General features: G+C 35.6%; 1 protein-coding gene across 1 annotated transcript in view; it reads left to right on the top strand.

Annotated features, from left to right (window-relative positions):
* Window positions 1-20,841, top strand: part of EMCN (endomucin) — a 94,449-nt gene that overhangs the window by 43,703 nt on the left and 29,905 nt on the right. The window contains exons 3-4 of the mRNA XM_047091042.1: window positions 375-452; window positions 11,572-11,682. Coding sequence (XP_046946998.1) covers window positions 375-452; window positions 11,572-11,682 — 189 coding nt within the window. The remainder of the gene's footprint in view (window positions 1-374; window positions 453-11,571; window positions 11,683-20,841) is intronic.

Raw genomic sequence — 20,841 nt, 5'->3', positions numbered from 1 at the left:
TTGACTAGGTTATTTTTCTCTTTAGGAAAAACAAAATAATTTTAAAATATTTGTTTTTAATATATATATTTAAAGATACCCAAGTAACTATCTGCAGTGAAAATTTGCTTTAGGGGCCTATCACAGAAAAAATGTGTGTGTGTGTGTGTGTGTGTGTGTGCTTTCACTGGGTCATCCCAAGTTTTCAGTACTTATATTCCTTATTTCAGACAAAAGGAGATAGAAAGTAGAAAATTAAAGATAGGCAAAGGCTGACCCAGTACCTCTGCAGAGGGATTGTAGTTCACCTCCAGATTTGACTGACTTTTATTTGTTCCTTGGCAGGTGAGATGAAATTGTGATTAATAATAATGTCATCTATCTTATCAAACTAGGAACAGCAAATAAGGAATCCTTAAATTCATCTTTGCTGCCCACACTTTCTTCATTAACTACAACAATTAAAGATGAAGGTAAGTAGTCATCATTTTCAATCACTTTTCTTCCATTAGTATAATTCATATACCATAATAGTCACTCTTTTGAAGTGTACAATTCAATGGTTTTTAGGATACTCACAAGATTCTGCAACCATCACCAGTATCGAATTCTGGAACATTTTTTATCACCCCATAAAGAAACCCTATATCTCTTACCAGTCACTTCCCACTTCCCTCTACTCCCACTCTCCCCAGCAACCACTAAACTACTATCTGTCTCTTTGCCTATTTTAGAAATTTCATATAAATGGAGTCGTATTGTATACGATCTTCTGTGTCTGACTTTCACTTAGCATAATGTTCGTAGGTTCATCCATGCTATAGCATTTATCTGTAGTTCATTCTTTTTTGTGAGTGAATAATATTTTATGGTATGGATATACCACATTTTATTTATTAGTTAATGGACATTTCAGTTGCTTCTACTTTTTGGCTATTATAAATAATGCTGCTATGAATATTCTTATACAAGTTTTTATGACCATATCTTTTCATTTCTCTTGGGGGTATGTATCTTAAAGTGAAATTACCAAGTCACATGGTAACTCTACGTTTTAACTTTTTGAGGAACTGATTTCCCGAGGAGCTCTACAATATGACAATACCACCAGAAATGTATGAAGGCACCAATTCTCCACTTTCTAATCAATACTCGTTGTCAGTCTTTCTCATCATAGCTATTCTAGTGCATGTCATTGTGGTTTTGATTTACATTTCACTAATGACTAGTGACCTTTTTATCTACTTGCCAACCATTTGTATATCTTCTTTGGGAAAATGTCTGTTTAGTTCTTCCTTATTTTTTAAAAATTGGGTTATTTTTTATTGTTGAGTTGTAAGCATTTTTTAATATATTTTAAAGACTAGAGCCTTATTGGGTAGATAGTTTACAAATATTTTCTCCTACTCTGCAGGTTGTCTTTTCATTTTCTTGATGTAACTTTTGAAGCACTATAATCTTTAATTTTAAGGAAGGAAAATTTACCTATATTTTTTTTCTGTCATGTAGGGAAGGTAAATCTGTACCTCTACCCATTTTAGGTTTTCAGCTGGGACTCTTTAACAAGAAGACAGATTAACAAGATAAAAAACAAGATAAAAAATAAATGTGGACAGCACACATCACATGAGAAGCCGAAAACAAAGAGTAACTCAAAGCAGTTGCTTAGAATTTTGGCTTATATAGCATCTTTAACAAAGAACAACAAGTTTGCAGCTAAATGATTGTACCAAAGAAAGTAGTTTAGGCTTCCAAGGGTGGAAAACTAAGGGAGGGTAAATATATAGAAGGAAATTGATGGACTTTTTTTGAGAGAGAGAGAGAGAGAGAAAGTGTACACCATGCAAGCATGCTCAATTTGCAGGGGTGGGGGTGGAGAAGGAAAGGGAAAGAGCAAGCACCATGCCCAGAACAGCCAGCAACACAGGGCTCTATCTCTCCACCCTGAGATCATGACCTGAGCCAAAATCAAGAGTGACACTTAAGCAACTGAGCCACCCAGACACCCCAGTAAGGTTTATTTGCAGATTCCCTTAGTGCCTTTTCTGGGCTGATAAAAGTCTGTCTCCAGTAAAAGGAAAATATGTATCCTGCCCTTAGCAGAAAAGCTTTTTCTGCATTGGCTGCCTCTTAATTGGCTGCAGTTTAAAATAATTTTTATGCCAAAGAGGCATATTTCAAGGTGACATATTCTGGTTTCCTTCCACCAGTGAGGTCAAATCTAAGAAACCATTGCTCAACTCAAGGTCACAAAGATTTATACCAATCGTCTCTTCTAAGAATTTTATAATGTTAGCTTTTCCATTTAAGTCTTTAATTTTGTATATGGTGTGAGGTAGGTGTCCAGCTTCATTCTTTTGCACACAATTAACCAGTTGTCCTAACACCTTTTGTTGAAAGGACTATTCTTTCCCTATTTGAATTGTCTTGGCACTCTCAATGAAAATCAGTTGGCTATAAATGTATGAGGTTTCTTTCTGGACTCAAATCTGTATCTGTTTCTATGCCAGAATCATACACTTTTGATTCCCATTTGCATTAAGTTTTGAAATCAGAAAATGTGAGTCCTCCAACTTTTTCCTTCTTTTTCAGCGTTATTTTCACTATTCTGATTCACTCGAGTTTTCATATGAAACTTAGGATTAACTAGTCAATTTCTGCAAAATGTCAGCTGGGATTGTGATGGGGTGGCATCAAATCTTCAGATCAAGTTGTGAAGTATTGCCATTTTAACAATCTTAAATCTTATAATCTACAAATATAAGACAACTTTCTGTTTATTTTAGGCTGTCTTTAATTTTTTTATGATGTTTGTAGTTTTCAACATAGAAGCCTTGCATTTCTTTTGTCAAATTTATTCTTAATATTTTATTCATTTTCATGCTATTGTAAATGGAATCATTTGTTTAATTTTGTTTTTGGATTGTTCATTACTACTGTATAGAAATACAATGTATTTTCATATACTGATATTGTATCTTGCCATCTTGCTTAATCCATTTTTTGGTCCTAAATTGTGCATGTGTGTATTCCTTTGGATTTTCTATACACAAGATTTTACAAATATAGTTTTACTTCTCCTTTTTCAATCTAGATGCTTTTTATTTTTTAATTTTTAGATGCTTTTTATTTTATTTTCTTATCAATTTGCCCTGGCTAGAACCTCCAATACAACACTGAATAGAAGTAGTGAGAGGAAACGTTCTTGTTTTGCTCCTAATTATAGGGAATGCTTTCACCATTAAGTATGATGTTATAGTGCATTTTTCATATATGCCCCTTATCAGGATGAGGAAGCCCACTTCTAGTACGAGTTTGTTGAATGTTTTTATCGTGCAAAGGTGTTTCATTTTGCCATATGCCTTTTCTTGGCATATTGAGATTATTGTGTGATTTTTATCTCTTATTTTCTTAAGATGCCATATGACATTGATTTCTACATGTTGAACCAACCTTGCATTTCTTAGATAAATTCCAGTTCACCATGGCATAAAATCCTTTCTATATATTGCTGGATTTTATTTTTATCATTTTGTTAAGAATTTCTGTGTCTATGGGGTATCTTGGTAGCTCTGTGGGTTAAGCATCTGACTCTTGATTTCAGCTCAGATCATGATCTCACTGTTTATGGGTTTGAGAACTGTCAGTGTGGAGCATGGTTGGGATCCTCTCTCTCTCTCTCTCTCTCTCTCTCTCTCTCTCTCTGCCCCTCCCTAGCTCACACTCTTACTCTCTCTCAAAAATAAATAAACTAAAAAAAAAAAAAGAATTTTTGTGTCTATATTCATAAGAAAGAAAAGTTTGTGATGTCTCTGCATAATTTTGGCATCAAGTTAACACTAGCCTCATAAGATGAACTAAGAAGTGCTCCTTCCTCTCCTAACTTTTGGAAGAGTTTATGAGGAATTGATGGTAATTATTGTTTAAACATGTGGTAGAATTGACCAGTGAAGCCATCTAGTCCTGGGTTTTTCTTTGTGAAAGTTTTTTGATTACTAACTCAGTCTCTTTTTTCATTACAGGTTTATTCAGATTTTCTTTTCTTAACTCAGTTTTGGTCATAGTTGGTTATTTCCTGGGAAATCAGATTTTTCCCATTTCACTTAGTTTATATAATTTGTTAGCATACAATTGCTTATTGCATTGCCTTATAACTCTTCTTATTTCTGTAAGGATAATAGCAATATGTTCACTTTCATTCATGATTTAGTAATTTGAGTCCTCTCTCTTTTCTCTTTGTCAGTCTAAGGCTTGTCAATTCTGTCAATCTTCCCAAAGAACCAGCTTCTTATTTGATTAATTTCTCTATTTCTTTCCTATTATCTATTTTATTTCTCTTCTCTCTAATCCTTATTATTTCTTTCCTTCTATTGGCTTTGGGGTTAGTTCAATCCTCTTTTACCAAATTTTTAAGTTGGTAGAATGGAATATTAATATGAGATCTTTCTTCCTTTATAAAATAGATGTTTACATCCATAAGATTCCCTCAGTGCTACTTTTACTACATCCCATAAATTTTGGTCGGTTGCATCTCCATGTTTGTTCATCTCAAAGTATTTTCTAATATCCTTTGTTATTTATTCCTTAGCCCATTGGTTATTTAGTTTATTCTTAAGTTTCTACATGTTTATAAATTTCTTCCTATTACATTTAAAAGGAATTTTTCCTCTTCAGTGTTTTTTTTGTGTGTGTTTTTTTTTTGTTTGTTTGTTTGTTTGTTTTGGAGAGAGAGAGAGAAAGAGGGAGAGAGAGCATGCATGAGTGGTGGACGGGCAGAGGATAAAAAAGAGAGAATCTTAAGTAGGTTCCACACCCAGTAAGGAGCCTGGCCCAGGGCTCAATTTCATGACCTTGAGATCATGACCTGAGTCAAAATCAAGAGTCAGATGCTTAACCAACTGAGCTACTTGGGCTCCCCAAATTCTTTTTTTTTCTTTAAAAAAATAAATTTTTTAGTAATCTCTACACGCAACGTGGGGCTCGAATTCATGACCCTGAAACCAAGGGTTGCATGCTCTACTGACTGAGCCAGGCAGGTGTCCCCCTCTTCAGTGTGTATACTACCTATCAGAAATTACTTCCCTTAAGCATTCAATTTTAAAATTTAATTTAATGTAATTTTAAAAATAAAGCATATGTAAACTATCCTAAAGTATATTATGATATCCTTGTCTCTATTAGGCAGAGTATAACAAGCATAACTTGAAAATGCTTTGCAATTTGTTTTCAAAGTACCATTTTTATAATAGGTAGTGCATTTGGCTCTTGTTTTTAAGAAATGTATTATCGGGGCGCCTGGGTGGCGCAGTCGGTTAAGCGTCCGACTTCAGCCAGGTCACGATCTCGCGGTCCGGGAGTTCGAGCCCCGCGTCAGGCTCTGGGCTGATGGCTCAGAGCCTGGAGCCTGATTCTGATTCTGTGTCTCCCTCTCTCTCTTCCCCTCCCCCGTTCATGCTCTGTCTCTCTCTGTCCCAAAAATAAATAAACGTTGAAAAAAAAAATTAAAAAAAAAAAGAAATGTATTATCATTTTTTAGTTTATTTTAAAATTATTATTTAATTTTTATTATTTGAAGATGGAAAACCTGGGTTTCCGAGATGTTAAATGACTTAACAAAAGAAGCACAAAATTATAGTAACAATTTGCAGTTTGAAACCTGATACTTTAGTTTCAAGTTTTTCTTTCCATTTAATTCAAAATTCATAATCAATTATTTCTTAATGAATTGGTATTATTATTTTAATCTCAGTTATGATACTTGGCTTTTAAACAGTAAGTGCCTCAGGTATTAGTAAGGTGTATGTGGTTTTTGTTTTGTTTTGTTTTTTTCTCTCTGCACAAAGTAGTCACCAAATTCTATAACTTTAACTTTTCTCTTAAGGTTTTGGTAAATGTTCTTGTTCTTTCCCTGCTTTCAGACTATCCTTTTGATGATATTGCCAGCCTGCTATGGATGTTTATTTCCTTTAAGTGGCAAACACACATATACACACGCACACACACCTATATAAACACACACAGCAAAATTGTTAGAATTGTGTTAAAAAAAAAAAAGGAAATACATCCAGGTGAAAGGCCATGTTCTTGCATAGAGTGTAGGTTCATGAACACCTGAATTTCACAATAACGGTGGATCTTGTTATTCCTGCCTACTCTGAAATTCCTCATCTTGCTTTTAGTGTGGATAGGCAAGGTTACCATTTTACGACCCTCATTATTAAGTAAGACAATTGTTAATTAAGGCTTTTTTTTCATTGGCAGAGATATTTCCATGTAAAATTTTATGAGGAAGCCCAAAATGCCAAAATACTGAATAGTAGTTGAACTGCTTGTTTGAAGCAATGTGGTGGTGGTATATGTGGGCAGGAGGGATTTCCACCCATTTTTCTCTCTTACTGCTAATGGGAGTCTGTGAGGCTTCTGCACTGAGCCCTTAGGGCTTCAGCAGTACGGTCAAAAAAATTACTGAAACAAGGCATTATTATGTTATTTAAATGCCATTCACAGTAAAATAAAAAAAATAATAATAATATGCATTCTAAAACCAGAAAACAAACAAAGCAACTCTTTTTCTCCCACCATTTGACACGGAGTCATCCCATTGGTAACTGTTGTGGGCTATAGTTTTCAAAAGGGCAGCTCAAATATCCCAAAAGCTTTTAAGAGTCCCATAAACACTGTTGCCAATTATTCACTTATGTGTAAAATCAATAGATCTGAGAAATGAAGGAGACGCCTCTACCAATATTTGGTCTGGCTCCAGGAAACACTATTAAAATAGACTTTTTTTAAGTGGAAAATCAATATCTACTTATTAATGAAGTCTCTAAGGAAGAGCAGGGGCTCAAAAAGAATCCCAAATGACTGGATCCCTCCGAGGTCACGAAACCACTGCAAACCACGTGATTTCTGGGGTATGTAAGCAAAGAGCCACTGTCAATACAAGTAAAACTTTGTACCTGGCCTGGGATCAGTCCCAAATTCCCATATGAACTTCACTTGATAACTGAGTTAGAAAATGAATAGATCTGAAGACGTCTAAACATTCTCTTAGCCAAGGCCTGAGTGTCAGAGAGCTCTCGGTAGTACGCTCTGGTCCACTTTCCCTGGGGTTGTACCCAGGTCCCGGTTGGTCTAGCAAGAGGGAAAGTACTGGTAAACACGCACTTTCAAGGGGCCCTTCACACATACCCTTACCCACAGAACAGGAAACACAAAATTCACATAAAAATAAAATTCTCTCCTCCTCTTGTCTCCCATTGAAAGCTCTAGTCCTACTTTGCCTACACATTCCTCTACCATCACCATTTTGTTCTCTTCAGAATCTTTGGAATTCCCTTGTAGCCTGGTTCCATCCTGAAGCACTGAAGGAGATACAGTCCTGAGTTCTCTTTGAATTGCTCAGGTGTTTGGCCTACACCCCTTCACATTTTTTTTCTCATGGCATCTAAATTTATTTACATTCTGAGGTATTACTTTTCATTCCAAAGAAAGTATCAGAAGATCTGAGCAAGCTCTTAAGAAACATTTTCTTCAGTCTTTGACATGCTTTGATGCATCTCCATAGGACCATTGGTATAAATATTTAGGCCTCTCACAGTCTTTACATGAGTGGCTCTTTCATATGACCCCTAGAAGTCACGTAAATGAATCAAGACATTACTTTGATTAAGTTTATCCAAGACTACCCATGTTGCCATGGTTACAGAATTTCTATGGAGTGCTAGTCCATAGCACATCCCTGGAAATGGAGATCCTTGGGCAATTGCTTTAGAAAAGACTACCCTCCTAGGGTTTTGCAATGCACAGTAACATTTCTTTTAATCTTAGTAATCCTATCAAAAAGACATCCATTTGGCTTTTTTACAATCTAGGCAGCTCCAGTTAATTTGACTACAAATGTTTTTTCTTAAACATAAAACCAAATTAACATACCACGGTACTAATATATTTAGCATATGTTTTAATAAATGCTAACTTTGTCAAAAAGCCCCTTATCTTATATTCTATTTCTGAAGACAAAGCAACCACACAAGAAGCTTTTGCTATGTGCATTAGAAAAAACAATACTGTAATTCAAATTAGATAATTCCAAAGGAATAACGCTGCTTAATCCCATGCCTTGCACAATTTAACTCCATAAACTCTCTCTTTCAAGTCGGTCTGTTGTAAACACACCCTAAATTCCTAATATAATTAATACTCGTATTTGTTGCCTTCTTCCCAAAAGTTAATCTCACAAAATATACAAAACGAATCTCACATTAATATTTCAAGGTAATTATAAAATAGCCCTAATCCTTCACATTCATTCTGCTCATTCCTAGCCAATGGTTTTCACTTAATGGTATGGTTGCAGTGAAGGTGTCTTCCCTACTCTTACACTATGGTATTGATGCAACTTTCTCAAGCTTCTAGTGTGTCAGACTCTTCTTATTCCAAGTCAAATACAGTTGTAAAATTCTTATAGTTTGTCTTTCATTCATCCTACCTATACCAAAGTTTTAAGACTTAAAAGGGCATGAATTTCAAAACAAGTCCTAAGAGTAAAGTCAATACTATTTTGATATCACAATTTAAATTAGTATTACTCAATGGGAATGCAAACTGGCGCAGCCACTCTGGAAAACAGTATGGAGGTTACTCAGAAAACTAAAAATAGAACTACTCTATGACCCAGCAATTGCACTACTAGGCATTTATCCACAGGACACAGGTGTGCTGTTTCAAAGGGACACATGCACCCCCAAGTTTATAGCAGCACTATCAACAATAACCAAAGTATGGAAAGAGCCCAAATGTCCATCGATGGATGAATGGATAAAGAAGATGTGGTGTATATACGTATTACTTAGCAATCAAAAAGAATGAAATCTTGCCATTTGCAACTACGTGGATGGAACTGGAGGGTATTATGCTAAGTGAAATTAGTCAGTCAGAGAAAGACAAAAATCATATGGCTTCACTCATATGAGGACTTTAAGAGACAAAACAGGTGAACATAAGGGAAGGGAAACAAAAATAATATAAAAATAGGGAGGAGGACAAAACAGAAGAGACTCATAAATATGGAGAACAAACTGAGGGTTACTGGAGGGGTTGTGGGAGGGGGATGGGGTAAATGGGTAAGGGGCACTAAGGAATCTACTCCTGAAATCATTGTTGCACTATATGCTAACTAATTTGGATGTAAATTTTAAAAAATAAAAAATAAAATTAAAAAAATTAGTATTACTCAAGCTAAATAAGGTTTGTCAAACCGAATACATATAATATTACCTAGGTTTACAGTACAATTTGCACCTGTAGATCAAAGAAGATTCATAGTGTTATCTGGGGGAAATGACCAGACAGAAAAACTAGAGGACAACAAGCCATATGGGTTAAAAGAACAACCTTAAGATTAGTTTCATTTTTCTGAGATGGCAATCACTTTCTGGCCGGAGTCCAGAATCTACTATGTGAGAACTCCAAGTGCAATTGGGAAAATTTTCCGAACAAGATGTTAATACACGACTGTGATTCTCATATCTTTTTTTAATTTTTAATTTATTTTTAATTTATTTTATTTTTTTAAAGATTTATTTTTTTTATTTTTTTCAGTATATGAAGTTTATTGTCAGATTGGTTTCCATACAACACCCAGTGCTCATCCCAAAAGGTGCCCTCCTCAATACCCATCAGCCACCCTCCCCTCCCTCCCACCCCCCATCAACCCTCAGTTTGTTCTCAGTTTTTAAGAATCTCATATCTTAATAAATGTAGGTCACCCATTTTCTTCTCTCTTGAGACTAGAATTTGAAACATCTCAGTATACTAGGAAAATTTCAAAATTTATGGCTGTGGCAGCATTTGTCTCTGCATCTTTCCTTCTATTTGTTTTAGGTCCACCATGTATGTTTAAAAACATTGGTTACCTTTAAAGCATTCAAGATTCCTTCCATGGCCTACATGACACTGTGTAATTGACAACCTGTCCTGTGTTAAGTATGGGCTCTCATTCTACCCTCATTTGTGATGTATATTCCACATCAATAATAGGCAATTCTCAAAGCAATCTCTTTGGCATTGTATCCCCAGATATTCCATTATTCTGCTCTTTTCTTTGTATTTTGCTAATTGGCCAGCCTCCCATATCTTTCTTAAATATATATTCTCTTTACCATGTCCAAGACTTTTGAGTCTGTCTTATGCTAGGGAATTCTTTAGGCCATCAGGATAGCTGTTTCATGGTTTTCTATTTTTAACTCGGAAGAAGAATTCTTCACCAAATATTTCTAAAGAGGAAATCCTGTTCCAATGCTTTTCAAGAATATGTTCTTGGAGTTCCAGTGAGGAGCAAAATCTTTACCCCACATATTCTTTCTTCATTCTTGAGTGTGGAGTTCCTGTATTCAGGGTGATCTTTTGTACTTCCATGCTATCACAAACATCAATTTCTGCTACAAGCTATCTCTTTACTTTCTCAAATATTTATCTGTCAGTTTAATACTTTAAGATTCCTCTGAAGTTTTGCCCATTTCAAATCTTTCTTTACCATATGCAGTGTTAATGCTATGGCCTATATTTGAATTTATATTTATATTTTGCTGGCATACCAATTCCTGAAGCCTCTTTGTGTGAAAACATATTTGCCCAATGTCTATGAGGGCTTCTTGCAAACTATCGATTTCTCCAACATGAATCTCTCAACTGCATTAAAAATTTGCAATACACTATAGATGCTTGCTGCCATAGAATGGAAGCTGATTGGCAATTGAAAACAGCAATTCAGCCTACGTTGTGAAAGAAATCTATTAAACTGATTTCTCCCACCTCCAGCTACCATCATATCTAGTTAACTCTAAGCACGCACTAATCATCATGTCTGTCGTTTCTTCACTAACCCAATGTTCTCCACATTAGACTTTGAAAAGACTGAGGGGCATTCATCATTTTGTTTTTATAATATTTGTGTAAATATAAATTTTTTCAAGTAGTCATATTCCAGTGTTATTTTTGTAAGTTCAGGTTACCTTTCCTTTGTTGTTAATTCTCCTTCCCCTTCTGCCAAAAAAATGTAAAGTTTATTCTATGTACTTCCTGTTATCCCTTTCCTGCTGTCTATTTCACCCATCTAAAAATTCTTTCCCAGACAGCATGGGAACTACCATCTTAAACCACTTTCTTTCTTACCACCTTTCTTACCACCCCCTTTCTAGGGTAGCTGAGTGATTAACTTTTGCATCAGAAAGGCTTGGATTCAGATCCTGCCTCTCTTCTGTTACAAGATACATGAAAATGGGGAAGTTAACTTTTCTGAATCTCATATGTTAAAGAATGATGATAATTATTACTTAATTAATAGGATTACTGTTCTGTTCAAATGAGATAACCTATAGCAGACATAGAGAAGAGTCTAATATTCCTCCATTTTCTTGATGTAATTAACTGATCACCAAAAGGTACTCACCAAAATGTTGAATTTCTAAATCTTGATCAGAAGACTTTCAGTAACTAAAGTTCAAGTTGTAACTGGATTTTAATATTAATGCTAATGAGATTATTTATTGGTTATACCCCTGATGGCTGCTTATCCTTTTACATCATTAGGAAACACAACCAAGGGTGTCATGAAGAATGAGTTCACCACTGCAAATGCAACAGTGACAAATCCTCCACTTTCCAACGCTGCTTCAACATCACAGAGTTCCCAACACAAGAGTAAGTGTAAAAATTCATGCTGAAATGTTAAATTTGTATGTTGGATAGCATTAAATTCAGAACATTTTCCAGCCCACAGCTACCGAAGAACCATGCCCCCACCTGTCTTATCTGGTCTCTACCAAATTGGACAACCATTTGGCAACTTGGCTTTGTACCGTGATACTTTATCCCTCCATAGCCACAAATGGGTGGGTGCCAGGAAAGATCACTTTCAGGCCAAACAGTAATCTATGATATCCCCTGACACAAAACACAAAAAGTGACCTTGGCAACAAATTAGAAAACTTTGATAAAATGGGAAAATTCTTAGAAAGAAACAAATTGCTAAAATTGACTCAATAAATAGGTAGTCTGAAAAGATATAAAAACAATTAAAGATATTGCATTAGAAATTTTAAATGGTCCCATGAAGAAAACTTCAAGCAGGATGGCTTCAATTCTGAATTCTATATTCAAAAGAAATGATACCATTCTTCCCAAATCCTTTCAGGAAGAGGAGGAAAGAACACTACAGAAGTAATTGTTTGAGGCCAGCTTTATCCTCATACCAAAGCTAGAAAAGAATGAAAAGAAAACAAAATCAAGTAAAGAAAACCAATATCCTTCATGAACATTGATGCAACTATCCTTAATAAAATATTAACAAACCAACTTTGGCAAGATACAGAAAGGGATAGAAAACATAAATAAGTGATTTTCATCCAGGAATGTATGACTGGCTTATTACATGAAAATCAAGTAGAGCAACGCACTATATTGGTGGAGTCAGTAGATGCAGAAAAAGCATTTGACAAAATTTAGTACCCACTTTTAATTAGAAATTTCAGTAAACTAGAAATGAAGTGTAATTTCCCCCGACTGAAAAGGGTATCTATGAAAACACCATCCTTAATAGTGAAATATTTCATGGTTTCCTCTTAAGATCCTGAACACAGCGAAGATGTCCATTCTTTTCAAAATTATAACCAAGGGTCCTAGATAGGACAATAAGGTGATGACAGGTAGGTAGGTAGGTAGGTAGAATAGATAGACAGACAGATAGATAGATCCATTCATACAGATTTGAAAGGAAGAAATAAAACAGATTTTCATAGCATACTATATCATAATTTATGTAGAAAACCAGAAAACTCAGAAACTACTAAAGCTAATAGAGTATTTCCTATCACAAGATATAAGAGATACAAAAATAAACCATATTTCTGCATGTTAACAATGACAATTCAAAAATAAAATTAAGGGAATAGTGACATTAACAAAAGCATCAGAAAGAATAAAATATTTAGGAATATATTTAATAGTAGAAGTGTAAGATTTGCACAGTGAACTATTGTTCTGCGAGATATTAAATAAGTAAATGGAGAGATATTACATATTCATGGATGGAAAGACTGAATATTTTAAGTTGGCATTCCCCCCCATTGATAAATATTTGACTAATTTATTCAATTCAATTCCTATCAGAATCACAGAATCACAGCAAATCATTAGAAATTGATAAGATGATCCTAAATAATATTTGGAAATGAAAAATACCTAGAATAGCTAAAACTATTTGGTCAAGGAAGAGCAAAGTTGCAGGACTTACATAAGCTAACTTCGAAACTTACTCTAAAGCTATAGTAATCAAGACAGGTGTTTTTGAGACATTATTAATAGTAACAATATTCATAATAGTCACACTGGAAACAATCCAAATGCCCACTAACTGGTGTGATGGAATATTCCATTGGTTTTTCCATTTGAAATGGGTTTGGATTATTCTAAAACAGGATATCCATACAATGGGCTACTATTCAGCAATTTAAAGGAACAAATTACTGATGCATGTGGTAATACCATGAACCTCAAAACCATTATGCTCAGTGAAAAAAGCCTTTTAAAAAACACCACATATTTTATAATTCTATTTATATGAAACATCCAGAATAGACATTCTTATAGGGTCAGAAACCACATAAGTAGTTGCCTAAAGCTGTAGGTGGAACTGGGGATTGACTGCAGAAAGTCCCAAGGGAGTTTTTTATGTTGAAAATATTCTAAATCTGGATTACAGTTTTGGTTGTACAACTCTATAAATTTACTGAAAATTATTGACTTGTACACTTAAAATGAGTGAATTTGGTTGTGAATTTCTTTATAAAACTTTATTTAAAAATAAAAGGAGGGGCACCTGAGTAGCTCAGTTGGTTAAGTGTCTGACTCTTGATATCCACTCAGGTCATGATCTCATGGTTCATGAGTTCAAGCTTTACGTCAAGGCTCTGCTTAGACAGTGAGAAGTCTGCTTGGGATTCTCTCTCTCTCCCTCTCTCTCTGCCCCTCTCCTGCTTTCTCTCTCTCTCTCTCTCTCTCTCTCTCAAAATAAACATTAAAAAATAAAATAAAATAATAAAATAAAAACAAAAGGAAAGAAAATGTTGAGCTAGTCTAATCAAATTTACTTTCTGTGTAACCTTAACTAGAAAACTCAAACAAATGAAAAAGTGATTAGCTGTGAAAACTGAAGCAGAAAGGTTTCAACAGAGTGAGTCTGAGACAACCATGATGACTCCTGTGCATACCTATGGCATAAGCAAACAGATGGTATGAATAATAAAAATTGATAGGGAAGAATGGAGAGAAGGGATGTGGGAGATGAACAGACCCCATGAGCAAGATTAAGTTGTTTGTGAGAGACAGAGAGAGTGGCAAGACCTAGAGCTCCCTTGAGCTTAGACAACTTTCTAGCTCCAACCACATATATCATCACTATAAGCACTTCCCAAATCCTGGCCTCCATGGTGTGAAGTAATTTGTATCTTTATTCAAAATATCCTGACTGGAAAAGCTAGTAATCTGCCATAACAGCCTTATCACATACCATCCATTATAAACAATAAAGGCATTCTTGGCATATCCATAGTCCTTAATAAGAAACAGCTATAGATGACTTCCAGTCTCCAAGTCTCTTCTTGGGAGATCTCTGTGGTAGAAGGAGATGGCAAGTGGGATGTGCAAGGCCCAGTACATCAGGAACAGGGGCGCCTGGGTGGCTCAGTTGGTTAAGCATCCGACTTCGGCTCAGGTCATGATCTCACCGTTCGTGGGTTCAAGCCCCGCGTTGGGCTCTGTGCTGACAGCTCAGAGCCTGGAGCCTACTTCGGATTTTGTGTCTCCCTCTCTCTCTCTCTGCCCCTCCCCTGCTCACACTCTGTGTCTCTCAAAAATAAACATTAAAAAAAAAATAGAAACACATAGGGAACATCCATTTTTCCATTATATTGAATTCTCTTTAGCATAACATAAAGAAGGTTATATAGAAGGAGCCTAATTTCATACCATAACTGTGAACTAATGGTTTTATTTAATGAGACAATTTCCACATAGAGGAATTTGAAGAGAGGGGCCATTGCTCCTTCATATGTAGAACATTTCCTTGTGGTAGTGTTTTGGCTTCTGTTAAGTAGAATCTATTTTGCAGGCAATATATGTCTGTAAGGTACCTTTAGCAGACCAAAACCCCATCCATTTCATAATATGATTGTCCTGAATATAAACAAGAATAAAAGTAAATATGCATCTGCAAAATGTATAGCAGTTGAAGACTAAGCTCAAGTAATCTGTATTCTGCACTAATACTCATTCAGTCGCTGATTAGGAAAATGTCATTCAGGGACCATGGTTTATTAAAATTAGCACTTATACAGAAGTGTGTGGTCAGCCCCATGAGTCCATTAAGACTCCTAATTTTACTTTGATTTATGCAGTAAAATGCCCTATGCATCTCTGTTCTGGGGACTATTGTATTTATTTAGCTTCTAAACACAGTTTGAAGTGGCTTTCCTCCAAGTAGTTTTAAAAAAAATACACCCACAAAGCTATTTCTTGAAAAATAAGGCACCCTGGAAAGCAAGATAATTAAATAAAGGTATTTACTGCTACTCTTTGCATTTGCCATTTGATTAACCAGTTCCATACTAAGTCCTTTAGATATTTTTTTTATAAAACTCATTTTTGGGGTAGTCATTTCTCCTCAGGCCTCTCTTGTTTCTCAAGGTGCTTCCTGCTTAGTACGGAATCCATTTGCTATAATGAGTTTGCACGCATTTCCATTTGCGCCTGATGAAACCAGGAGCTAGCCCAGATTCCCAGTTAGCAGAGCAATGTTCCCTTTCCATCTCTACCCATCACGCACATAAATATTCAAAATTAGCAAACCCAAGAGCCAGAGACAGGAGGAGAACCAAACAATCTACTGGTAAGAGAAGGTTGAACAGCTGAAGCTTTATCTTCCTCTTAAACATAGGGTAATGGATCCTTGGATAGTAACTATCAGGTAAAAGCACTGTGGGTACATCATCTGAAGTGTAGATTTGATTTCAAGTAAAGAAGAGTTAGTGAAATTTATTGCTTTACTCCCTAGAAAGGATGTAGATCAAAAAGAAGCGAGTCCTCAAACCATTTATCTCTAATCATTTCCCATTCTCTTAAAGTTCTGTGTATTTCTCCTATGTTACTCTTTTATTCAACCTGGAGAAGACATGTTCCTGGAATTCCAGAACTTTTAAGATAGAAAGTATCACTAATTTAGTGTTCTGAATTTACAGTTAAATAAATTAGAGCCTGTTGAATTAATTAATAAATTAGTTTATTCACTACAAGTCTATTAAAAGGCTTCTGTGCCTGGCATGCCTCTTAGTTTCTAGGGATGGCCGCCAGAAGGCCTTTGCATTCCTTGGCTTGTAGATGCACCCCTTTAATCTCTGCCTCTGTCTTCACATGGTCTTTTTCTCTGTGTATTCACATGCCTTCTCTTCCCTCTGTGTCTCCTCTTTCTGTCTGTGCATTTTCTTCTTTTTTTATTTTCTGAGTGTTTAATGTTTTTATTATTTATTTTTGGGAGAGAGAGCAAGACAGAGTGTAAGCAGGGAAAGGAACAGAGAGAGAAGGAGACACAGAATCTGAAGCAGGGTCCAGGCTCTGAGCTCTCAGCACAGAGCCTGACGTGGACTCGAACTCATGAACCGCGAGATTGTGACCTGAGCCGAAGTCGGACCCTTAGTCGACTGAGCCACCCAGGCACCCCTGTGCATTCTCTTATACAGATGCCTGAAGTTGTGAAGTTCCTTAACTTAATTACAACTGCAAAGACCTGTTCCAATAAGGTCCTATTCCCAGGTACTGGGTGCACATTCAGTTGGTTTCTGAGGAGAGAAGAGTAAAGGAAGAGGAAGATGGAGAGGAGAAAGCCAAGTAGGTGCTTTTCTTGCTGGTCATTTAATCACGTAGGTATCTGTAACCAGATTTAAAAGCAAGCACAGTACACACTGCAAGAGATTGGCAAGGAAGGGAAAACTATTACTCTTTCTCTTGCTGGTGAATTCTCACTTGGCTGAGGAAAGAATGTGGATAAGATTATACGTAGAAGGCAGATCGAGATGGACAATATGCCAATACTTAACGAAGGCAAGGACTTGGTCCAAATACCTACAAGGGTTTTGCCAAGCCAGATTTCCTGCTACCACAGCATATACAATATTACAGACTTAAAATCTGGCTTCTGTCAAGTAGAAATGAATAACATTTATAAGTCATCAGTAGGTTATTAAGGAAGAGTAATAACATTTACAAATAGTAACTAGTTTATCAAATACGTATCTTTTTCTATAATTTATTCCAGCTTAGTATGGAGTTTATGTCTGCACAAAGACCAGAGATAATTGTACAATAACCAAATAGACATTTTAGATATGCTGGTAGCTAACCATGAGAACGACCTACGCTTAAGCCCTGCTTTTTCAGGCACCACACCCGTCTTAAAATAAAAATTAAGCTCTTTAATCATGCCAAGAGGAAGTTAGCTTATTGGTTATGAAGCATGATTCTGAAGTGAGATTGCTCAGGCTCAAATAATGAAGCACAATCATTTATTTGTACTATGGCCTTTGATAAGCCACTTAACTTCTCTGTGCCTCAGTTTCCTCATCTGTAAAAGAGCTAGAAGATCATAACCTTGTAGGATTCTTGTGAAGATTAAAAGAGATAAAATACACAAAGCTTAAAACAATTCCTGGCAAGTAAACATAATAAATGTTAGCTATTATTTTATTAATAATAATCCTTATAAAGGCCAGACAAAGTTGGTATTTATCACACCAGTTTCAAATAAGGAAATAGATTCAGAAAGACTAAATGACTTGGCCATGGTTAAATTAAAAGAATTAAATTCAAACACTGTTTTTCTTGCCTCAAAACTCATAAACTCTTCACTATACCATATTTTTCTCATCATGACTATTCTATATGAAGTATATAAAGGTAGTAGAAAACAAGTAAGTTTATTTATTTATTTTGAGAGAGAGACCACATGCTAGTGGGGGAGGGGCATGGAGAGAGGGAGAGAGAGAATCCCAAGCAGGCTCTGTGCTGTCGGTGCAGAGCCTGACACGGGGCTCAATCTCATGAACTGTGAGATCATGACCTGAGCTGAAATCAAGAGTTGGACACTTCACCGACTGAGCCACCCAGGCACCCCACAATTTGCTTTTAATTGTGTGAATCATATGCTTGACAAGTAAGTGTTCACCAATTACAACACAAATTGGCTGATTGGCTGGCCCAGAATATAAGCCTGTGATTCTAAGAAAGGTGGTTCTCCGGCTGTCACCCATCAGGCCAGATTTATTCTTGACCGGCTTTTTCATCCTGAGCTCCTCATTTGCATGTTCCTATTTCTTCTTCCTCTCTTCTTTCCTCCAATTGCTTGTCCCGATTCTACACATCCATCAAGGGCCTCTACAAGATTTTAGCTCAGTATTTCCCACAATTTAATGAGTGTTACGAGATATGTAAACCATTTGCACTATTATTTATTAGCTTCCTTTAAACTGATGCACTTTTTGTTCTTAAATTTGCTTGAAAAGAAAACCATTGTAAATGAAAAATGTGTTTCATGAGGCATCAACAGTAGCTATAAAATCACTATAAAAACAATGTAAAGGGGCACCTGGGTGGTTCACTGGGTTAAGCATCTGACTTTGGCTCAGGTAGTGATCTCACGGTTCATGAGTTCATGTCCCACGTCAGGCTCTGTGCTGACAGCTCAGAGCCTGGAGCCTGCTTCAGATTCTGTGTCCCTCTCCTGCTCTGCCCCTCCCCTCTGGCACTCTGTCTCTCTCTCTCTTAAAAATAAATAAATATTAAAACAAATTAAAAAACAAAACAAAATATAATTAAGTTGTAGCTAGGTTTTGTTGCTTGCCAAAGGCTCTTTGTTTAAGGCTTGGTCATTCTTGTTTAAAAAAATAAATCAAGATAAGCACATGTTAGGTATTCATCACACATTTGCATTAAATTGTAATTTTGAAAGTTCCTCATTGAAATAACCAAATAAACTGAAAGAAAGCTGAAAAGCTAATAACATTCTCATTGAAAGTTTCAATCTTATATAATGTCACTTTTCCAGTACTGCCTTATGGAATCTCATAAACGCTATGCATCTCATCCTTTGGAAACTATTAATTTATCAGATTGCCCAGGCTCATTATTTCCTTAGGGAATTGCACCGTTTACCTATGCCACTTATCTGGGAACTTAATCATAACATCTCTTACATGATATTTTATTAGTTTGTATTGTTTCACATGGGCAGATACAAGAGGAATTCTTAGGACAACAAAGTCTGAGTCATACACAAGTCATGGTTTAGCCAAACCAGAAATACAAGTTAACACTTGAGGAACATGGGGTTGGGAGGGCTGACCTTCTGGGCAGTAGAAAACCCACGTATAACTTTGACTCCCCAAAAACTTAATTACTAATAGCCTACCGCTGACCTTACAAATAACATAAGTAGTCAATTAACACATGTATGTAATATGTATCATATACTGTATTCTTATAATAAAGTAACCTAAAGAAGAGAAGATGTTATTAAGAAAGTCATAAGGAAGGGCTCCTGGATGGCTCAGTCCGTTAAGCATCTAACTTTGGTTCAGGTCATGATTTCGCAGTTCGTGAGTTTGAACCCCGCATTGGGCTGTGCTGACAGCTCAGAGCCTGGAGTCTGCTTTGGAGTCTGTGTCTCCCTCTTGCTCTCTGCCCCTCCCCCATTCTAGTTCTGTCTCTTTCTCTCTCTCTCTCTCTCTCTCTCTCTCAAAAATAAATAAATTTTAAAAAATCATTAGGAAAAGAAAATACATTTATAGTCCTACACTGTACCAAAAAAAAAAAAAATCCGTGTATAAGTAGACCCACACATTTCAAACCTGTGTTGATCTGGGGTCAACTCTAATGTCACATATAATGACTCAGCCAACACTGTGCATAAGAAAATGATAAGGAAAACATGAATTGGGCATAGCAAATTATTTTTAAGCATATCAGTAAAGAATTATATATGGAATATATATGGGAATTTTTCTTTTCTCCTTTCCTGTTAGTGACATTTTCTATGCATAACTATATACAGTTATATATGCATATATAGTTAGGAGCACAATATTCTTTATAAGATGATATTTAGCAAAGTTGTTTGTTGTTTTGCTATTTAAGCTTTCTGTTTTAAAAGATAACTGAGTATAGTTTTCGATTAATGTGGATTTAAGTTTGAAAATTTAGAAGTTCTCTTGCATTTCATAATACTTCCATCTCATAGAATAAAACTCAACAAACAGATTTTAAGTTGCCAACCACTTTGACTAAGATTTTGGTCTTTACTAAATAGTTAAATTTGAGAGTAGCTTAATAGCATGCACTACACTCATTTGCTATCTGACTTTACTCACTTCACTATAGATCAGAGTTTAGATTTTTCTAAAAACATGTATTATGAAACTTACAAGTAAAACTCAGGAACAATTGTAAATTTCTTCACATTTCATGAATTCCCACTTTATCCGTGTTCTATAACATTCATCTTTAATAAACTTTTATGCCCACAGAACTGAATCCAAATTTGAAGTGCCATATGAAAACACTTCATTACTTTCAAAATAATCTCTCTTTGATTTCATACAAAAAAAGGTATCTATTTTAGTTTTGATTAAATATTTAAGATCTGCAGAATTTGTTCCTCAAAAAAACAGCATATGCATTCATATATAAAAGTCTGAAAAAAAAAAGAAAGTCTGGACCTCTTCGTACACTCAATATAAGGGTTTTGCACTGACATAC

The sequence above is a fragment of the Lynx rufus genome, unplaced genomic scaffold, assembly GCF_022079265.1.
Source record: "Lynx rufus isolate CCGP_SWC_20201006 ecotype Redwood Valley unplaced genomic scaffold, mLynRuf1.p SCAF_3, whole genome shotgun sequence".
NCBI classification, from domain to species: Eukaryota; Metazoa; Chordata; class Mammalia; order Carnivora; family Felidae; genus Lynx; species Lynx rufus.
The sequence above is the reverse complement of the archived record's forward strand: the minus strand, read 5'-3'. Positions and strand labels throughout refer to the sequence as shown.